We start from the raw sequence: 20423 nt of genomic DNA on the forward strand, positions 1-20423 counted from the left end.
GAAAAAACAGCAATCATCTCAAAAAAAGTAAGTTTGTTGGCATAGCAGCACGCTACAGTTTTGCTATGTATCCCTGAACATATACATTGAAAAGATGTGAATGTCTTTATCCAGTTTATAATACCCCTACACTAACAGTGGTGTATCTTGATCGAAAATTTACAGACTTTTGTTTTGTTTTTACAGATAGATTCAATCATTAATGTTACTGTAAAGGGGTAAGCATTCAATTACCTTAAAAAAATAAACCAAGAGCTGTCAGCATTTATGTAAATTTCCAAGCATAACAGTGCATTATATATTTCTGACCATTTTGGAAATACTTGGACTTTCGATTGACCCTCTTTACCTCTGACATCATTTCTCGAATGAAATCGCTCGACAGAGTGATGACAGTGGGCAATGAATATGTACATCTGTTATTGAAAATGTTAGGAAAATAGCATTACTCCCAACAACTTTCAAGCATCGACTGGGATGTTCAGATTTAAACTTCGACTGGGATGTTCAGATTTAAAATAGTTCTAATTACTGAAAAACAAAGAAGACTAAGAGTACCTTCAGACTTTCTCTGAATAGTACTGCACTTCCATAGGAAAGCTACAATAAACCATTTTGCGACAAGGATAAACTGTCATTATAACCATTCCAAAATAGTCATCTGTCTATACAGGGAAACATTTTTAACTTATGACAAATTATGGAAAATTGTTGGCTGACAATTAAGCAAGTACAAAATAGATTTGGTACCACAAAAATGGATTATGTATGTAGTTGAAAGAAGTTTGTGTAATTTTAAATACATACTCAAATACATACACACACACAAAAAATTTAATAGTTAATTTTTAGTAGGGAAAAGAAAATAGGAAACTACATCTTTATGTGTTGTATCTCACAGCAGTCCGGTAGCTTTTTGAGTATGGTGCTACACTATCATTCCTGAAGATTCGAAAGTATTGTATTTACTACTATCCCAATTATGTTATATTATCATATTATATTCAAAATGTACATAGCTGTAAGGAAAATATTAAAAATGGTCTTGAAAACTATTAAAAATCTAAAGCTTCATCTAAATTAAACTTATTGTTAACTGGCAGAAAAAAAAACAACGCATAGAAATCCCTGGAGAAATGATAAAACTACAGGGAGATTAGTCAATGACATCAACATCCAAATACATTTTTGGAAACTTTTATGGGGAGTCTGAAGTGTTTATGTTTGTTTCATTTAAAGTATTAAAATTTCATTGCGCTTATTTGTTTTCCAACAGAGCATTTGTCCAATTTGCTTCATTAGTACAATGAAACCAACCAACATGTCCACGTCATAGTACTTAGAAAAAACCCCAGTGCATTTCTATTTAATAATTTTGCAAATAGCAAAATTGTAAACGAGTGAACTGGGACACAAGGGCTAGGCTTAACCTAATATTAACTTATTTACTAAATAAATAATTCCACTTGTATAAAATTGAAATAATAAAGTTAGTAGTCTTCTGCCATTCAACCAGAAATGAGTTTATGAAGTTGATCAGGGAAATGAAACAAAAAAACCAGATACTCTTTATCCTGAATATTCCTATGAAAAATAATCATTTAAGGGAAAATAGAAAAAAACATGACTATTAGACCAAAGGTCAACATAAAGACATCTAGAAAACAACTTTAGAAATCTATGTAGTGTGATTTTAAAAGAATCATTTAAAGAAATATCTAATGGTTGTAGCCACAATAGCTACCGTAGCTCAGGTGATATACGTGTAGTTTAGAATATCATTTTTCACAAATTGGGGAGAGGGCACAAAGAGAGTCTTGGTAACTACTGCATCCAGTTTCGCCTATTAACTAATATAACCCAGAATGCTTTTGGTTATACAGCTGGATTCCCCTGGATGTCACTTGGTCTTACACACACAGCTACTGAAGCAGTTACCTTTAGATATAATTCAGCTACCTAAGTAGACAATAGAGATGTTCTCCCTGTATTCTGGGCTGAGACCAATGTAAATTTCTCCTAAATCCGCTTTACAAATCTCCTTTAAAATGCAAATCCATAAATCATCATAATACTGACAAAGAATTTAACCAACACATGAAACTAATGCCATTCTTTCCCAAGCCAGGTACAGGTAAGAGTCTTCAAACTCCAAGCACCTATTCAAAGCACTCTTGAGAATTTTTACACTGCTGAAAATCAACATGACCACCTCGTTTTCCACAGTGAACGATTAATTATTTCCAAGTAGAGTCAAGTGGCAGGATTTATCCCTACCTTGCCTATTCTCTATATAAACAAATACTCTCCTGGTTAAATTAAATCCAATTTACTTTTACTTCTCCTGGTCAAAACACAAAAGAAAGGACAACAGAAATGGTAATGCCAACAGAGAAACCAGCACTACTTACTGAAGATGGTAAACCCGGAGGAACTTTTCGAACTTTCTTTGTCTGTACCTCTGAAAGAAGATAAGCGACTTTGTGAGTCTTTCCAACATACATACGCTTCCTCACAGAAATATGCTAAACTGTGCTTCATTAAATGCTATAATTGAAAGCATTTTAAAAATTATTTTGGTTCAAAAAAAATCAACGACTCTATCCCTCAAACCACTTGGAGGTGAAGCCTTTTTTTAAAAAAAATATAGAAATAGGGCTTCGATTCACTATCATTCTTGTATGGAGTATTACATTAATTTGTTTTTCCTTGGACTTTATTTAAAGGGTTATTGTGTGCTCAGTCAAAAGAAGACAAGAAATAAACTAATTCTGGAAGAGAAATTTCCCTGGCATCTAACTGCAGAATCCAGATCGGCTTACTTTTGATGTTATTGCAATCTTCAGATTTTAGCAAAGGTTTAGTAATATAAATCTCCTTTTTATCTCCCTCTCCGCAACACACACGTACACACACAGACACACATATATACACACACACACTCTCTCTGTCTCTCTCTCGGTCTCTCTCTCCCTCTCTCAGACATTCAAAGGTATAAGGAACTCACCCATAGAGCTACTGTGAAGAGGCCTCCTTCGAGGGTTATTGCTAGAATACTGATAGTACTGGGAACCAGGTTTGGTTGGTGAGAGCGCTCCTGGATTGCCCATATCCATGTCACCTCCAAGGAGACTTTGCTAAAAGTTCGAAAAAAAGAAAAAAAAAAGGACACAGATGGTTAAGTTTTTCATAGTCTTCCAGGGACCCAATTGTCAAGACTAAAAATCAGTGCAATAAAATGGTTGTTGCTAAACTCAAACAGGAAGAAATAGAATTCTGAAGCAGTCAACGTAACACTTTGAATATTGGATCTTTTTCTCTTGACAGGTGGTGTAAGATAATTTATTTAAAATTAAAAGTCTGATCTATCTCTTAGGGTGACAAACATTATTATTAGAATTTGGCATAAACATAAAAAAATGTTTCTTTGGTTAGAAAAGGAAGACAGTAACTGTGAAGACTGATGACTCACAGAAATCAAAATCAATTTGCATAAAATTTCAGATAATAGTTTGGGGTGTATTAAATATGTCTATTGAACTGAGAAGTTTCTATCTGCCTACAACGAATATTTTCTGTGAGTAAAAAAATACAAGTATAAAGATAGATTTTACATGTGATGAGAATAGGAAAATAAATCCTCCCAATGATCGCCTTGTAAATTTCAAAAAATATCACAAAATTTAGCCTGTTTAATAACAACCAAAGCAAAGGACTCTGGATTGCCCTGTTGATGAGGATACAGTCTAAAAGACACACACCCACAAATACAAAATTCACTTAGTTAACACACGACTGCTTTAAGTACCGTTTAGCTGATGACAGCAACAAAATATCCATCCTTAAAAGGCTAGATAACATCAGATTTCATATTTTCTATAAACTACATCGAAACTTACCCATTATATAAAAATCCCCTGTTATATTCTGCATTGAACACATTGTTCTTTTAATTATTCTGATATGCAATAAAACAGGTGTAGATACTACCGTTTCTATTAAGAACATTTACTATTTAATAAAGAAATTTTAAAATTAAGTACCAAAAATCTAACTTTATCGTTACTTGTAATCAACTTTTACTGACTGAACTAATTACTGTACTTGATAAAGTACAGAATGTGTTTTCCCTAATCTAAATTCTAATCACCATGTCACTCACAACAGACTTAGTAATGCTTCACTAACACACTATTCACATGCAAAATACTCTAAATAGGCCAATTATGACTCTGCCCCTGTTCCCTGGTTAACCCGCTGAGAACTGAAAAATTTCACAAGGCAGTCACCAACTAAAACAAAGGGTCCTTGTTTTAAATTAAGACAGTCTTTTTGATTCCTTAAATAGCTCAACAAAGTGGCATGTCTTCCAGTGAAAGCAGTTGGTCAAATATGACCCATAAGCTGGAAAATCAGAAATTAAAACCTCCCTTTTTCCATCACCTACTGACATAAAATGATGTAAAAAAACAAGCTTCCATGCCATCGGTTAATACTTTTTGGTAGACTTTCTGGTACATAAATAATGTATCATCAGCCTTTGAGGAAACTGTCCAGTGAATATAGTTTAATATTTTTGCTAATGATAGTATAAAACTTATCTCTGTGGTAGCCACAAAGATGGAAAGCTGGTTAAAAGTTCTGACCATTCTGGGGTCAAACTCATTGCGGATATTTACCTTTTTAGGACATAGCTAATACACACCTGGCATCTGCACTCTCCCCTCTCCTCTTTCTTATAAGGCCTTTAAAATGCAGAATGATGGCAAGCCAATATACGGAAGATCATTATAAAGTTTTCCATGAAGGAGAAAACATCATTTTGGTGCATTCAACATACTTTTTCATAGGGTCATTTAAATAATCTTTCAGCCTCAGATCTAAATTAGGAGTGCGTATTTAGAAAGCATATAGTTTTTTGACATACAAGTTAGGGCTGCTGGCTCTTTGCTCGAATTTTTTCATCCATCTGGCTGGCTGAAAGATTTAAGTCACAACTTGCCTCGCAGTGTGTTACAGCCCACACAAGTGTTTGTCTCTTTTTAAAGTGGAGCTTGAAAATGACTTTATTAATACAATTGCGCTCTGGATTTAAAGATTCTAATCTATGCTTTCAATAGATTTTTCATGGAAAAAATCCAAAAAGGCAGGCCAAAATATCATACCAAATACTCTGAGAAAGAACTCAGCAAATTCATTGGAAATCGTCCCTGTTACCAGTCTCAATAGGAATATAATGGCTTCTGACGAGCATGATTATTAGTTAAATCCCGTTGCCCCTAGTTATGATTTTTTAGCTGACTGGCTTCATTTCGAACCAATTTTTTATCAAAGACGTAGGATATTGTAATTGCTGACACAACTACACACAAATAAACAGCATAAACTATTACACTCTACTTAAGTCTTAGAGCCTGCCAAAATTTGAGTCCTTGATTTTCAAGTAAGGTATCTCAATTACTACAATGTCAGCCAAGCTCAATGACGACTTGTTCCTTTAAGTCATAAGGTTCTTTTCACCAGTGGTAACTGAAAACGTGTGTACTTTTTGCTTGTGCAGCCACATGTTCCACAGATTCTGCAACATATAAACATGGAGCAGAACTTGCTTAAAGATCATTAGTGGATGTTATTAAAGGCCACTAGTCTTGTCACCCAGCAGATTCTAATTTCTTCTCTCTTTTTAAAGCCTTTGTTTTAACCTGGGACAACAGAGTCATTCTCCTAAGGCACCCGAAACAAGAATTTACATACACTAAAGGAGACTTCTTTAAGCACTCTCTGGAAAAATGAGGAAATATATAAACTTATTCTATCATGGTTTTAAAGAAGAAAAATGGGAGGAACAATTGTTGAGACATTTTTAACTGTTTATAAGAGGGAAAGATTAAAAAAAAAGCACTCCTAAGTATAAGGCCCTATTTCTAGTAGAATGTAAAGTTTACTAAACATCCAAATGAGACGTAAAAAAGTGAATGAAATATTAAATATCCACTGTATTACTGAATAAAAGTGCTCACAGAACCATATCAATTTTTAAGTCAGTAAGAAAGTTAACTGCTGATGTGACACCTCCCCTCACGCAAATGGTAATGAATCCTTGCCTAAAAAAGGATTATAATGGTGGATTTCGGCATTTCAGGGAGTGCTAGCTCATGTTTTGTCGTTGGTTTGAGTCCCATCAATATGCTGCCAAATTCAGCCAGGAAATACTGGAAACGAGATGTTGCATTTTCCAGCAGTAACCTGAAAGTCTTAAAGGTATAGTCTTTTTTTTATCTGTTTGCAATGAATCTTGTATTTTCTGTCATGACAGCATAGTTCAATTATTAAAAGCCCAAATAGTAATGGAAAGTGTTGAATTTTTCACCCAGGTTTTAATGTTTTCCCGCAACAGTAATGCGCCAATCTCAGTATAGCAGCCCATGTGCCAGATTCAGGCATCCTGCTGTGTTCTTTGTCAGTGAGGATTTTTTTTTTTTTTTTTTGGTTTGTTTGTTGTTTAGGATTTTGGTCTGACTATGCTTCTAACACTGCGCTCTTGATCCTGAATCCTTTTATTTTATAATGAAAAAGAAAAAAAAAACACCTCCTGTAACATCTCTTTTTCACCTCTGACAAGTCACTCATCCAACACCAAAACTGAAACCATACATTAAACTTGACAGACAGAAAAACAGCTTATATCTTCAATTAATAAAGGAATTGTAAGAGAAAATAGAACTGCTTCAGACTCCGAATTATGAACTTTTTCTTGCAAACCTGAAATCATGGGGCCCAGAACTCATTTCATTTCAATCAAGTTTCTTAAATACACCAGGTAATATATTTCTAAAATTATTTTTATTTACCCTCACTTATGGATATAAGTAAGACCAGAGTAGCAGGAGTACTCTTTCTTAGGTATACAATGCACTTGGTTTATACTGAATGCCCTTGACTGTATGGAAAATTTAGAATTAGATGGGAACAAAAGAAAATTAGGATAAATCATTGTGGAGAGAGGAAGAAAAAATGCTAAGCTTCTCAGAGCATTCTCCGGTTTTGCGTCATTCTCATTACGTTGTGATCAGATATCAGATACTGCATCATGGGGGACGTTGTAGAACGGAGGAAAGCAATCTCAGATGAAACCAGATTAAGCTCCTTTCCTGAACTATTGCCAAATGCTTGTGAGTTTAATTCATGTTTGGGTATTCTGGTACCCTCACAGCTGCAATTCCATTCTTTCAGCACAAGCCTAAGTGATGTATATAGTCGCTTTGTATGGTGAAATGACTTGATAGAGGTAGGCATTTCGGAAGCCTGAACATTAACAAGGAAATAAAGTTCTGAACCACAGAACAAACATAAATACATATGCGTGAATGTTTCAAGTGTATCGACTAGAAAATAAGTACTGTTAAAATAATTGCCGGCAGATTTTAAATATATTTGAGTATTTCAACATAGCCTAATGAAGACGAGGAATTTCAGAAACAATGTTCTTAGCAACCATTGTGAAGTCATGCGAATGTTGACTGGCTGGATACTGCTGAATTTAGCAATTTTGCCACCAGGGGACATTTCTGAACAGGAAGAGGAGGTGAATAATTTTGATGCTGTTAGCACTACCTCCATCACACACTTCTATTTTTAGAGTAATGCAATAAAAACAAAAGAAACACTGCAACCAATTTTTCTTTCAGACTTTTTGGATTTGATGGGACTTCGACCGCGGTCCAAACAAGCCCTTAGTTAAATATCTGGGGACCAGCTGGTAGCTAGGACATACCCTCATCCAACACCATAGTTTCTGGCTGTGACCCCGTGGAATGCCAGGGCAATGAGGCTAACCAGAGAAAACTGGGATCAACTGCCAGATTTTTCTAATCTATTATATCTATGCTACCTGCTTCAATATGCTTTCACTGCATTTTTACAACAGCTTTTAAATGGCTTTCAGAAAGTTGTACAAATGAAAAAAAAAAGATTCTTAGATACTCTGGCTTGTTGGCACATAAAGCCCGTTGATGGGAAGGGATTGTCTCTATCTGTTGCAGAATTGAATTTTCCAAGCGCTTAGTACAGTGCTCTGTACACAGGAAGCGCTCAGTAAGTATGACTGAATGAATGACTATAACTAGATAAACACCCTAATATATCACAAATACAGGAAAGCCAGACTGTGTAGTCTACGTTTGTACACACATATGTGTATATATATATACACACACATATCCATATATGCCTATATATATGTACAAAATGGAGAGCCAGACTACACAAATACATTGAACACACACACACACACACACACACACACACACACTTCCCATCGAAAGCTAGGTTGGAACTCAGGAAGGTTAACCCCAATACTGTTCTCAAGAAAATCAAGCACCGAAGTGTTCCCTTGAAGCACAGGTTTTGCTGTGAATTAACAAAATCACCGTGACTTCAATTCATTTCCCACAACCTATGTATTTATAAAATTGGTTCATAACCTCAAGGACTGCTTTCTCAGAAACCATCATAATTAAATAGGTAAAATTATTATTTTGTGATTATTATAGTGTCCTTGAGGGACTTGAACTCCAAATCCTAAATGAAATGAATTGCTCTTAATAGTACATCATCTGCTTTCTTAGAAATAACTCTTCTAAAGATATACAATAAATGCGTCAAAATACAAGCAGTTGAAATGCTTTTAAGAATGTGTTTGCCTTCACAGAGGACCTGATGAATACAGGATGCTCTTCGTATTTCAGGGTGTGATCCTCTCTATGTCAACAGGTGAGACCGAAAGGACATATCCACGGATAATGCTTCTTATTGTTGTATTTACTTTTCCAAGCCCTTATAGTACAGTGCTCTGCACACAGTAAGCACTTAATAAATGACTGGATGAATGAATAACACACTATCTGCATGGCATGATTGCTGTGAACAACTGCAGTGACCACCTGCAGCATCTGTTGTGATTTTCAAATTACCGCTTGGTTGCTGGATCTTCCCAAACCCACACCCTGGGCTCCTCTGTCGTCAACTCCATCTCTTAGGATGGTACTCTGTACAGAGTAAACACTTGTAATAGTCTTATTACTTCCACTACCGCTGCCTAACAGGGTTTGCAATTATGCTTCAATATGGAATATTTGTACGACTTTCCATTTGATTTAGAGTAGGACAAGAATAAACTTAACTCCGACACAGGATCAGGATTTAGTGCTTGACTTATTTTTCTAGGTTGATTATGGATGGGGTGAATCATCTTCGCCTTCTCTCCTGATACCTAGTGACCAGCGGCAGGTGAGAGTGCACCGTAGAGAGGGAAAAAAATAGTAACAATAATAATTACGGTATTTGTTAAGCATTTACTATGTGCCAGGCACTGTACTAAGTGTTGGGGTGGATACCAACAAACTGAGCTTGGGCATCCTCCCCTCAGTAGCCCTTTCTACTCTATCCACGTCTCCCTCAAACATGGCTCTTGATTACCACTGCCTTCTGCCATGGGAACTGTTGATGTCTTTGCTGGTTACGCAGATCAGTAACCAGATTATGTAGTTAACCCACCTAGGCTGGAGGGGTATTACAAAAACAAAAAATTGATCTTTTAGGAGGGCATGAAAGGAAAAGAAAGGGAAAATATGGGGTGCAGAAAGCTTTAGGAGCATTGTAGAGACTCCAGAAATATTAAATACAACAGTAGTGGTTCTACTTAAAAAAGCATTTACTTTGCCAATACGATATCATTAAAAATAAATAATAATAATTTGTAGCCTTTGACTTGGAATAGCAATTTATTTACCGCACTCAGAATCCAGTGATTTTATGCAATTTACTGCAAGTCTCCTTGTTTTACTATTTGACATTAGTTTCGGGAATACATATAACCAAAAATATAAGTGTTCGGATGTATTAAGTGTGTTTCCTTTTAAAGAAAAACACACCACACCATATTTAAGAAGTGTAATATGATGCAAATGTTGCTATGGAAACTACTACTCAATGTATAGCAGAGTCAAGTAAAACCTGTGCGCGTTGGTATGTAAATTAACTCTGCCCAAGGGCTACACAGACTTATGCATCCACCTGTTTAACAATTTGAATTTTTTAATGAATATATCATTATATACATTATCATTAGAGCACCTCTTCATGTCTTTCTTATGTTCTTTATCCATCTGGTATATAACAAAGAGAAGTCAATGTTTATGTGTATGAAGGTGGGAAATTGGTAATGAATTAGAAGGGTGGCTAATGAATGGCAAAAACCCTTCCTGTGTAAGTAGTGAACGGGCATTTGTTTTTCCTATTTTCCCTACTCAGTAAACTGTCTATTCGTAGACAGTTTACGTTGGTTTAAGTACAGAAGTGCCTTAAGTATGCAATTCTCTAAGCATTTTCTAATTATTATTTTCTTGAAATATTTATTAGGGCAATTCTTATAAAACCCCAAATAGAAAAAAGAACCCAAGACCTACTGACATACGAAGAAAATTAGCACCACTTTTATAAATGTAAACACTATATTTTAATGGTCATACTCTAAAACACTAATGGTCAATGTCCTCCTTACAGGGTGCAAGTTATTTTTCCTCTTCGCTTTTGAGAAAATCAAAAAGAGCATATGGGTTCAAAAAGGCATTTCTAAGAAGTATTCTGAATTGCTACACACTGAAACATATCAGAATTCAAAATACATATTAGAATTTACATAAAATACATCTGGGACTTTCCAGTATCAAGGAACATGATATGCTAGTAATCTTATATATTTGGGCACTGTAGAGATTCAGTTTGATCAATCAACTTCCAAAAACAGCTTGGGGAATTAATGTTGCAAGATGACTGCCCAACTGCACAAACTGAATGGCTAATAATTGAAACTTTAATTTTATTTGGTCATGTAGATCTAATATATGAGTTACAAAGTATTAATCGTGCTGGCTAAAGACTATCACGCCTTAATAAAACACGACTCCTTGGACTTAAAATTGATCAGAAAATACAGTTTAGTGATATCTTTGTCTTTTTATCAATCCATTGGCAGCATTCATGGAGTCCTTTCTGCATAAGATCACTGTGTGGAGATATACTAGGAGCTTGGGAGAGTACAACAGATTTAGTTGACATGACCCCTGCCTCCAGGAGTTTATAACCCAGTGGGGAGACAGACAATAAAACAAATTATAGGTAGGAGGATGCAAAAGAGTATAAAGATGGTGTATACATAAGTGCATGGGGTGGGAGGGGCAGAGTGCCCAAATGCTTAGGTGACATGGATTTCATAAATATAACAAAATTCTTAAATCTTTTATTTAGTCAAATAGCTTCCAAGCAAAAAACAAAAATGCATTTTAATTTTCTGTATTTACATATAGCCATAAGAGCCCAAAAGCTAAAATGGCAACCACTGTGCACATTTCTCCACTTTGCTTATGGAAGGCATTTTATATTTCTTAAAAATTAATTGAGAACATTTGGTATTATAAACCACTGAATTCAAAGGCAGGGGGATTTCAATGAAAAAAAAAGACTGACCTTGACCTTCAGTTTAAAACAGTGAGTAGTCAGAATCACCATGGGGTGTATGACCAACTGGATGAAAGCTGAATGCATCAAATTCAACGACTATATAAGGATAATCCAAAAATCTCAATTACCTGCCTTGAAAGCAAAGAAAGAATTCAAATATTCCTATATAGATGAAGAAAAGATTGGCTTATGCTTAAGCCAATTTAGAAAAACAATGAAAGCTGCAAAAATTTGCATTTTTGCTATTCATATGCAACTTTATATAACATTGTTATTCATTAATGTTCATTTTTAAATTTCATGTGGGAGGCAAATGTTTTAGCAAGGTGGGGGGCCTAAGGAGTTTCACATTCCAACCTCTCCATTGTCAGATTTCCTTTTATTCTCTAGCAGTTATTATACGGTGGGTAACCAGTCACCATATAATACAAAAGTATCATGAGGTGTCTTGAATCGAGAGGAAAAACTCCCTGCTTTGATTAACTTGGGCACTGTGTTGTTTTAGTGGTTGAGTTGAAGATGAGGCCACTTCAATCTAGTATTCCTATCAGTCAATCATATTTGTTGAGAATTTACTGTGTGCAGAACACTGCACTATGTGATTGGGAGAATACAATGTAACAGAGTTGGTAGATATGCTCCCTGCCCACAAGCAAGTTTACAATCTAGAGGGCGATATACATCATCCTATTCATGGATGAGCAATCAATCAGTGGTATTTACTAAACACTTCCTGAGGGCAGAGCATTAACAATAATAATAATAATGATGGTATTTGTTAAGTGCTTACTATGAGCCAAGCACTAAGTGCTGGGGTAGATATGGGGTAATCAGTTGTCCCACGTGGGGCTCACAATTTTAATCCCCATTTTACAGATGAGGTAACTGAGGCACAGAAAAGTTAAATGACTTGCCTAAGGTCACCCAGCAGACAAGTGGCAGAGTCAAAATTAGAACTCACGACCTCTGACTCCCAAGCCCATACTCTTGCCACTGAGACACCAGACTCCTCCAGACTAGCAAATTCAAACTCCTCTAGACTGTAAGCTCCTTGTGGGAAAGGAACATGTCTACCCACTCTATTGTATTGTACTCTCCCAAGCACTTAGTACAAGTGCTCTGCCCACAGGGAGTGCTCAATAAGTACCACCGATTGAAACAACAGAGTTAGTAAACATATTCCATGCCCACAGGGAGCTTATAGTCTAAAGAAGGAGATAAACATTAAAATAAATTATGGATATATTTATAAGTGCTATGGAGTTGAGGGTGGGGTGAATATTAAGTACTTAAAAGCTACAAATCTAAGTGCAAGAGTCATTCGGAAGAGAAAGGGAGTACAGGAAATGATAGATTTGTCTGGGAAGGTCTCTTGGAGATGTGATTTAAGTCAGGCTCTTAAGGTGGGGCGAGTGATGGGGGAGGAAGTTCCAGGCTGGAGGGAGGATGTGGGCAAGGCGTTGGCGGCTAGATAGACCAGATCGGGATATGGTGAGTAGGTTGGTGTTAGAGGAGGAAAGTGTGTAGGCTGGGTTGTAGTAGGAAATCAGTGAGGTGCGGAAGGATGGAGAGCTGACTGAATGCTCTAAAGTCAGTGGGAAGGAGTTTCTGCTTCATGCCGAGGTGGATGGGCAACAACTGGAGGCTCTTTATGAAAGGAGACACTGGGACTGAATTTTTTTTAGAAAAATCACCCAGGCAGCGGAATGAAGTAAGGACTGGAGTGGGGAGAGTGGGGAGAGACAGAAATCAGGGAGATCAATGAAGAGGGATCAATGAAGAGGCTAATGCAGAGGTCGAGGCAGGGCATGGTGATCAATCAATCAATCAGTAATGGTTTCTGAGAACCTACTGTGTGCTGAGCTCAAAATTAGGCAATTGGGAGACTACAACAGAGTTGACGAGAAGATCCCTGACCTCAAGAAGCTTACATTTAGCACAGGAGAAAGACACAAATAAATTAGAGATTGAAAGGAGAGAACAGAAAGATGGAATTATGAATAAGTGCTTCAATAGGAGACTATACATCAAAATGAACATAAATTCTGTGTGTAGATGTGTGGTGCAAATGGGCACAGTAAAGGAGCTGTCTCCACTTCCTCTTTTCTAATTCTCTCCTTCAGCCCCTCCCATCTGGCTTCTGCCCCCTTCATTCCACAGAAACCTCCCTCTCAAAGGTCACAAATGATCATCTTGCCAAATCCAGTGGCCTCTACTCCATGCTAATCCTCTTCAACCTCTCGGCGGACACACCTTTCTCTTGGAAATATTACCTAACCTTATTTCTCAGGCTGCTCATTCTCAGTCTCTTTAAGAGGTTCCTCCTCTACTTCTCATGCTCTGACATTGGAGATCCCTCAAGACCTAGTGCTATGTCCCTTTCTATTCTCCATACACACCCACTCCCACAGCTTCAACTACCATCTCGATGATGATCCCCAAATCCGCATCTCCAGTCCTGATCTCTCTCCCTCTATGCAGTATCACATTTCCCCCTGCCTTCAGGACATCGCTCCTTCCATGTCCCACTGATACCTCCAACCTAACAAATCCAAAGCAGAACTACTTATTTTCCCACCCAAACCCTGTCCTCCCCATGACCTTCCCATCACCATAGACAGCAATACCAACCTTCCTGTCTCAAAAGCCCATAACCTCGGCGTTATCCTCGAATCACCTCTCTCATTCAACCCATATATTCAATCTGTTGGTTCAACCTTTTCACAACGTCACCAAAATCTATCTTTCCTCTCTAATTAAACTGCCATTACATTCATTTAAGCATTTATCCTATCCTTCCTTGACTGCTGTATCAGCTGACTTGCTGACCTCTCTGCCTCCTATCTCTCCCCACTCCAGTCCATACTTCACTCTGCTTTCTGGATCATTTTTCTACTAAAACATCCAGTCCATGTGACCCCACTCCTCAAGAACCCATTCACCTCGGCATCAGACAGAAACTCGTTATCACTGGCTTTAAAGTGCTCCATCACTTAGCTCCCTCCTATCTTACCTTGCTGCTCTCCTACTACCATCCAGACCACACACTTTGCTCCTCTAATGTTCCTGACTATAGCTCTATCTCATCTATTTTGCTGATGATCTCTCACCCATGTCGTGCATCTGGCCTTGAACACCTTCACCCTTCATATCTGAAAATCACTCTTCCCAACTTCAAAACCTTATTGATAGTACATCTCCTCCAAGGAGACTTCTCTATGTAAGCTCTCATTTCCGTTGTTGGACAGGGATTGTTTCTCTCTGTTCCCGAATTGTACATTCCAAGCGCTTAGTACAGTGCTCTGCACAGAGTAAGTGCTCAATAAATACAACTGAATGAATTAATTTCCTCCCCATCGACTTTCTTCTGTATCACTCTTATACTTGGATTTGTCCCTTTAATTCACCCCCACAACAATTATACACACATCCATAATTTATTTATATTAATGTCTGTCTCCTCCTATAGACTGTAAGCACATTTATGTGAAACAAACTCTGTTATATTGTACTCTCCCATTCACTTAGAACAGTGCTCTCTGCACATAATGCTCAATAAAAGGGCTCAATAAATATGATTGACTGATTTAGAGAATACAAATTAATCAGGGAAACTCCATAGAGGAGAAGGGGTTTCAGAAGTGCTTTAAAGATGAGGAGATCATGAGGTGAAATGTGTCTGAAGTGGGACGGAGTCCCATGCTGGAAACAGAGTGTGAGAAAGTAGCTTGATGATGATCTTTAGATGGTCAGTCAGAAGTCCACATACCCCCCAGAGGCAAATAAATTAAATAACTGAGATTTCTGCTACTCCTCAAAGTGCTTCCAGTGATTAATCTGTAAAAGATTATTAACTTTAAATGGGACCTAGTAGAAAGAGCATGAATCAGAGGCATGGGCTTTACTCTGGGAGCTGTCGCTTACCTGCTGTGTGACCTTGGACAAGTCACTTTACTTTGGTTCTCCATATCCTCATCTGTAAAGTGAGGATTATTAAATTCCTGTATCCCTGAGCCTTAGACTATGAAACTCATATGAGACAGGGACTATGTCCAACTGGATTATCTTGTATTTACCCCAACACTTGGCATACACAAAGTACTTAAATACCATTATTATTATCACAATTATCATTATTTTTCCAATAACGACAAAAGCTAATGTTTTTCTCATTTTATTTTCAGTCTTATCCTCTTCCTTCAAAAAAAAAAACCCAAAAAACAAAAACAAGCAAAACAATCCACAAAATAAGAGTCATTACAATTGTAAATGGCCCAGAGGTACAAAACTGCTACTTATTTTGTAGTAATACAGGCATGACCATTAAAATATCTTTGGGCAAACCTATCAATTAGCATATGCCCATTCTAAAATAATATGCCCTCAATAATATCTAGATCTTTACTATGCTTCTTGGCCAATTAGCTTTCAACAGCATTAGCTGTTTGTTGTTGATCTCGGTGTTTGGTCTTAGTCACTCTCTTTAATTGTATCTCATGTTTTACAAACTGGATTACTACCTAGGCAGCAAAAAATAGCTCTGTTTGGGCAAACCACTAGAAGCATTTCTTTCATGACTCTGGAGTCCCCTGTTTCATTCTTCAATAGCCATTATTTATCATTTAATGGTTAAAATATCCAAATTCAGGCTGCCTATATCAGCTGATCTTTTTCTGTGAAAATCATTTCAACCTCCCACTTAAATTTTGTTGAGACTTGAGCTATGTGTGCATCCAGAAGATGAAAGAAAAAGGGATGTGACCAGTCTAGATTCCACCTCAATGGTTTTGTAGGGTTGTAAAGGTCTTTTTGGACCTCCAGAACAATGTTTGCCCCTGACTTTCTAGACTAAATCAAAGAGCACATGACTGAGAGTGAAGACAGTTAGTTGGAAGCCATCCAGGACTTATGGGTAAGCTTTCTGTAGCTGTTAGGGGAAACTCACACAAAAGATCACAATCATAGTTAGCAGAAAATACTTAAAATAGAATGATTTACTCGATAGCAATGTCACACATCCTAATGCAACATGATCCACTCAAGTAAATTCACCCTAAATATGATACACGCTTCTTATGGTTCAAAGCTATCCATTAGAATGAATGAAGGTTTGGAAAGCATTTTGACATGATGGCTGACCACCTCTCCCCACCCCCCACTACCCAGAGGGATCAGATCTAGAGATTTCTCATATCTAGAGATGGCTTCCAACTGATATATAGGAATAGGAAACTGCTGCAGTTCTCTGCAACAATTCCTTGGAATAATCATATTAGATAATTTCCCCTCACTCCCCAACCCCCACCCCCCAGTAGAACCATCTCAGGATAGATTTCTTTGGAAGATCTTACTACCCAGGGATTCTGTTCCCCCCAAGACACCCAAATCAAATCTGGAGAACCCTATACGCCATGCCACTTATTTTTCTAGGAAGAGTAGAGTTATCTTAGCTAGACTAATAGGTATGTTCTTCTCTACTGGGACACAGGACACCAGAGAGAGGCTAAATTCATTGTGGCACCTCCCCAGGGAAGAATTGTGTTAAATGGATAAAATGTGTGTACATTACATTTTAATTGTAAATTTAACCCTGCTTTATTGCTAATGACATTCCTAAAGAAACATTGGAACTGGTTCAGGGCAAGTTATAAGAACTGGCCAAAGGGAAGAGCTAATGAAGTGCAGAAATAGTAGGGGCATCAGTAGGGATAAGAGGAGGCATCAAAATGGTAGTCCTTTAATCCCTTCAATCACCTACTGTGATCAGTTGAGTGAGGAACTGTTCACCCATTAGAGGGAGATCAAAAAGGTATATAATTATCAACTCTAAGAAGCAGCATCACCTAGTGGAAGGAGCAAAGCTTGGGAGTCAGAGGACTTCTCAGCAAGGCCTTCCCTGACTATGCCCTCATTTCTCCTACTCCTTTTCCATTCTCTGTCACCACTGATCTTGTATTTGTACTCTTTAAATACTGGATATTCACCCCATCCTAAGCCCTAAGAGCAGGAACTGTCTCTATCTGTTACCGATTTATACATTCCAAGCACTTAGTACAGTGCTCTGCACATAGTAAGCTCTCAATAAATACTATTGAATGAACTTATGCACATAGCTGTAATTTATGTTATTGTTTGTTTCCCCTATAGTTGGTAAGCTCTTCGTGGGCAAGGAATGTGTCTACCTATTCTGTTTTATTGTACTCTCTGAAAAGTTTACTTATACAGTGCTCTGCACACAGTAAGCACTCAAGAAATAGCATTTATTGATTGGGAGTGTGGCTTAGTGGAAAGAGCACAGGCTTGGGAGTCAGAGGACATGGGTTGTAATTCCGACTCTGCCACTTCTCTGCTGTGTGACCTTGGGCAATCCACTTAACTTCTCTGTGCCTCAGTTACCTCATCTGTAAAATGGAGATTAAACTGTGAACCCCCGTGGGATAACCTGATTACCTTGTATCTACCCTAGCACTTACAACTCAGCTTGGCACACAGTTAGTACTTAACAAGGATCATAATTATCATTACTATTAATTATTCTTTAGAGCAGCCACTAGCAAGTATGGAAATCTAAAAGTGACTTCACAAATTATTCTAACACCCATCCAAGGCACACAAACATTTCAACTCTTGATCACAACTATTCTTGTCAGGTGCTTGAATAGTAATATAAAAATACAATTTAAATGTACTGCAGCAAGTTTAGCTGATAAAAAGTTATTTGGGAGTTGGGGGATGACAGCTGCATTTTAAGCATTTTAGGATCCATTGATTGGAATCTTCCCTTGACATCCCATGCTATCAGTTTAATGGTAAAGAAAACCATCAGTTACCCTCCTTTCAATTAAAAGGTGAAGGCTAATGCCTTCTTTTCTTATTAGTGCTGTGACTGCATCTTATAACTTGTGGATAATAAGATTAGAAGACTATAATAATAACTTGTGGGTAATAAAAGAAGTCATACCAAACTCTTCCCAATTAAATAAAAAGCAAAATAATGTGAAAAAAAATTTAAAATACTTTGTTTCTAGGATCAGGAATGGGGAAAATAGAAAAAAGGGGGACTTAAGAAAATGAGGTTAACAAGCACAGATGAGAGGAAAAGAAATTATGAACTAGAAGAATCTAGTTGAATTTAAAATGACTATGGTTAAAATCAACCATTTATTGAGCACTTACTGTGTGCTCTGTGCTAAAAAATTAATTATTTATGGAGCACTGACTGCTTGCAGAGCACTGTACTAAACACTTGGGAGAATATAATATAATGGATTTGGTGGACAAATTTCTTCTGTCCATTTCTCCAGTCCAAAAGCAGCTTACAGACTAGAGGTAGGGGCACACATTAAAATGAATTGCAGATATGTACATAAGTGCAATGGTTATAAGGTAAAGAAACATGAACTGCAAGGTATTAAGGAAAGAATTTAAGTTTGCAAGTATATCTACATCTATATATATATATATATATATATATATATGCATTCCAAGCATGCCTATCTCCCTCTGGAAAGTATGTGCATGGAGTTTCTTTCTATTGCTTGTTCTCAAATGTATCTCTGCATTCAAAGTTCATGTCACTCATACTTTGTCTACACAGGCTTGCTTATATTTTGGAAAACTATCATCTCTCCCATATTAGATTGTAGATGCTGAGAAGAACTTGCATCCACCCAAGTGCTTAGTACACTGTACTAGGAACTGGATTCATTAGTCTCTTGCACTCACCACAGATCTTCCCACAGTGTTCTATATACATTGAGGGGTCTAATAAATGTCATTGGCTGTAAGATTGACTATTGTTATTTTTCTGGTATTTTCTTAAGCTCTTACTCTGTGTCAAGTGCTGTACTAAGTTCTGGGATAGATACAAGTTAATCAGGTTAGTCAGAGTCCCTGTCCCATATAGAGCTCACAACCTAAATGGGAGAGAGAATGGGTATTGACTGATTTATTGTAGCAGAAGAACAAAATGACACTGAGGCACTTTAATGAAACCAGGATGTCACTGTTGGATGATGAGCTTCCATGAAAAAGAAAAGACCCTGTTGTTTTATCAACAACATGACAACATGGAAGGAGGATGAGAAGATAGCTGTAAAACAAAAAAAAACCAGAAGTCAGTGTCAGTGAAGCCAAGGTTGGAATGTTTCTGGGAGAAAGACGTGGTCTACAATACCAAAGGCAGGTATGAGGTCAAGGCGGATTATAATGGAGTAGAGATTGTTGAATCTGTCAAGAGGGAGATCACTGGTGACCTCTGACAGGACAGTTTTGTTGGAGTGAAGGGAGCAGAAGCCAGACTGGATGGGGGTCAAGGGAAGAACTGGAGGACAGCAAGTAGAAACACTAGAAGTAGACAACTCACTCAAGGAGTTTTGGGGAGGAATGGTAGGAGGGAGTCGGGATCAAAAGTGGAGAAGGCTGTGGGGTCAAAAAAGCAGTTTTTTTAGGATGGGAATACACAGATATGTTTACCATGATTTCTGTGACATTGTCAATTGTGATAACTGACTTTGTTATCAATATTCACCACTGCTCTTCCTCAACACATAATGTTATGGCACCTTGGGTCCAGAAGATATTTCTCCATAAGCTCCCGAAACTACTTTGCATGAGAAGTCACATAGATAGGTACACTTTACTCAGAAAGAGGACACCGAAAATGTCAGTGGGTCAAAATCACCAAGGAATATCTTGGAAGCAGCTCTTGATTTTATATGATACATTACCAGACATATCATGGAGGAGAATGACATGCGTGAGGTCTGCGATTGTTATACTATATTGGATTTCAAATTGATGTAGAAGGTCACACTTGGATTAAATTTTCAGTGGTATGTGATGACATGCACTTCTTTCCAGGAGGAAGTGGACCAAGAAAAAGCCAGAGAGCCAAGAATTAT

The 20423-nt window shown here is 37.3% G+C and overlaps 1 protein-coding gene across 7 annotated transcripts in view; it reads right to left on the bottom strand.

The window, feature by feature from the left end:
- The window catches only part of TCF4 (transcription factor 4), a 413931-nt gene that overhangs the window by 154581 nt on the left and 238927 nt on the right, over positions 1-20423 (bottom strand). For all 7 annotated transcript variants that reach the window (XM_029059030.2, XM_016226204.3, XM_029059033.2 and 4 more), the window contains 2 exons: positions 3008-3137; positions 2412-2461 (listed from right to left, as the gene is read on the bottom strand). In XM_029059030.2, coding sequence (XP_028914863.1) covers positions 2412-2461; positions 3008-3137 — 180 coding nt within the window. The remainder of the gene's footprint in view (positions 1-2411; positions 2462-3007; positions 3138-20423) is intronic.

This window comes from Ornithorhynchus anatinus, chromosome 3 (genome assembly GCF_004115215.2).
Source record: "Ornithorhynchus anatinus isolate Pmale09 chromosome 3, mOrnAna1.pri.v4, whole genome shotgun sequence".
Taxonomy (NCBI): Eukaryota; Metazoa; Chordata; class Mammalia; order Monotremata; family Ornithorhynchidae; genus Ornithorhynchus; species Ornithorhynchus anatinus.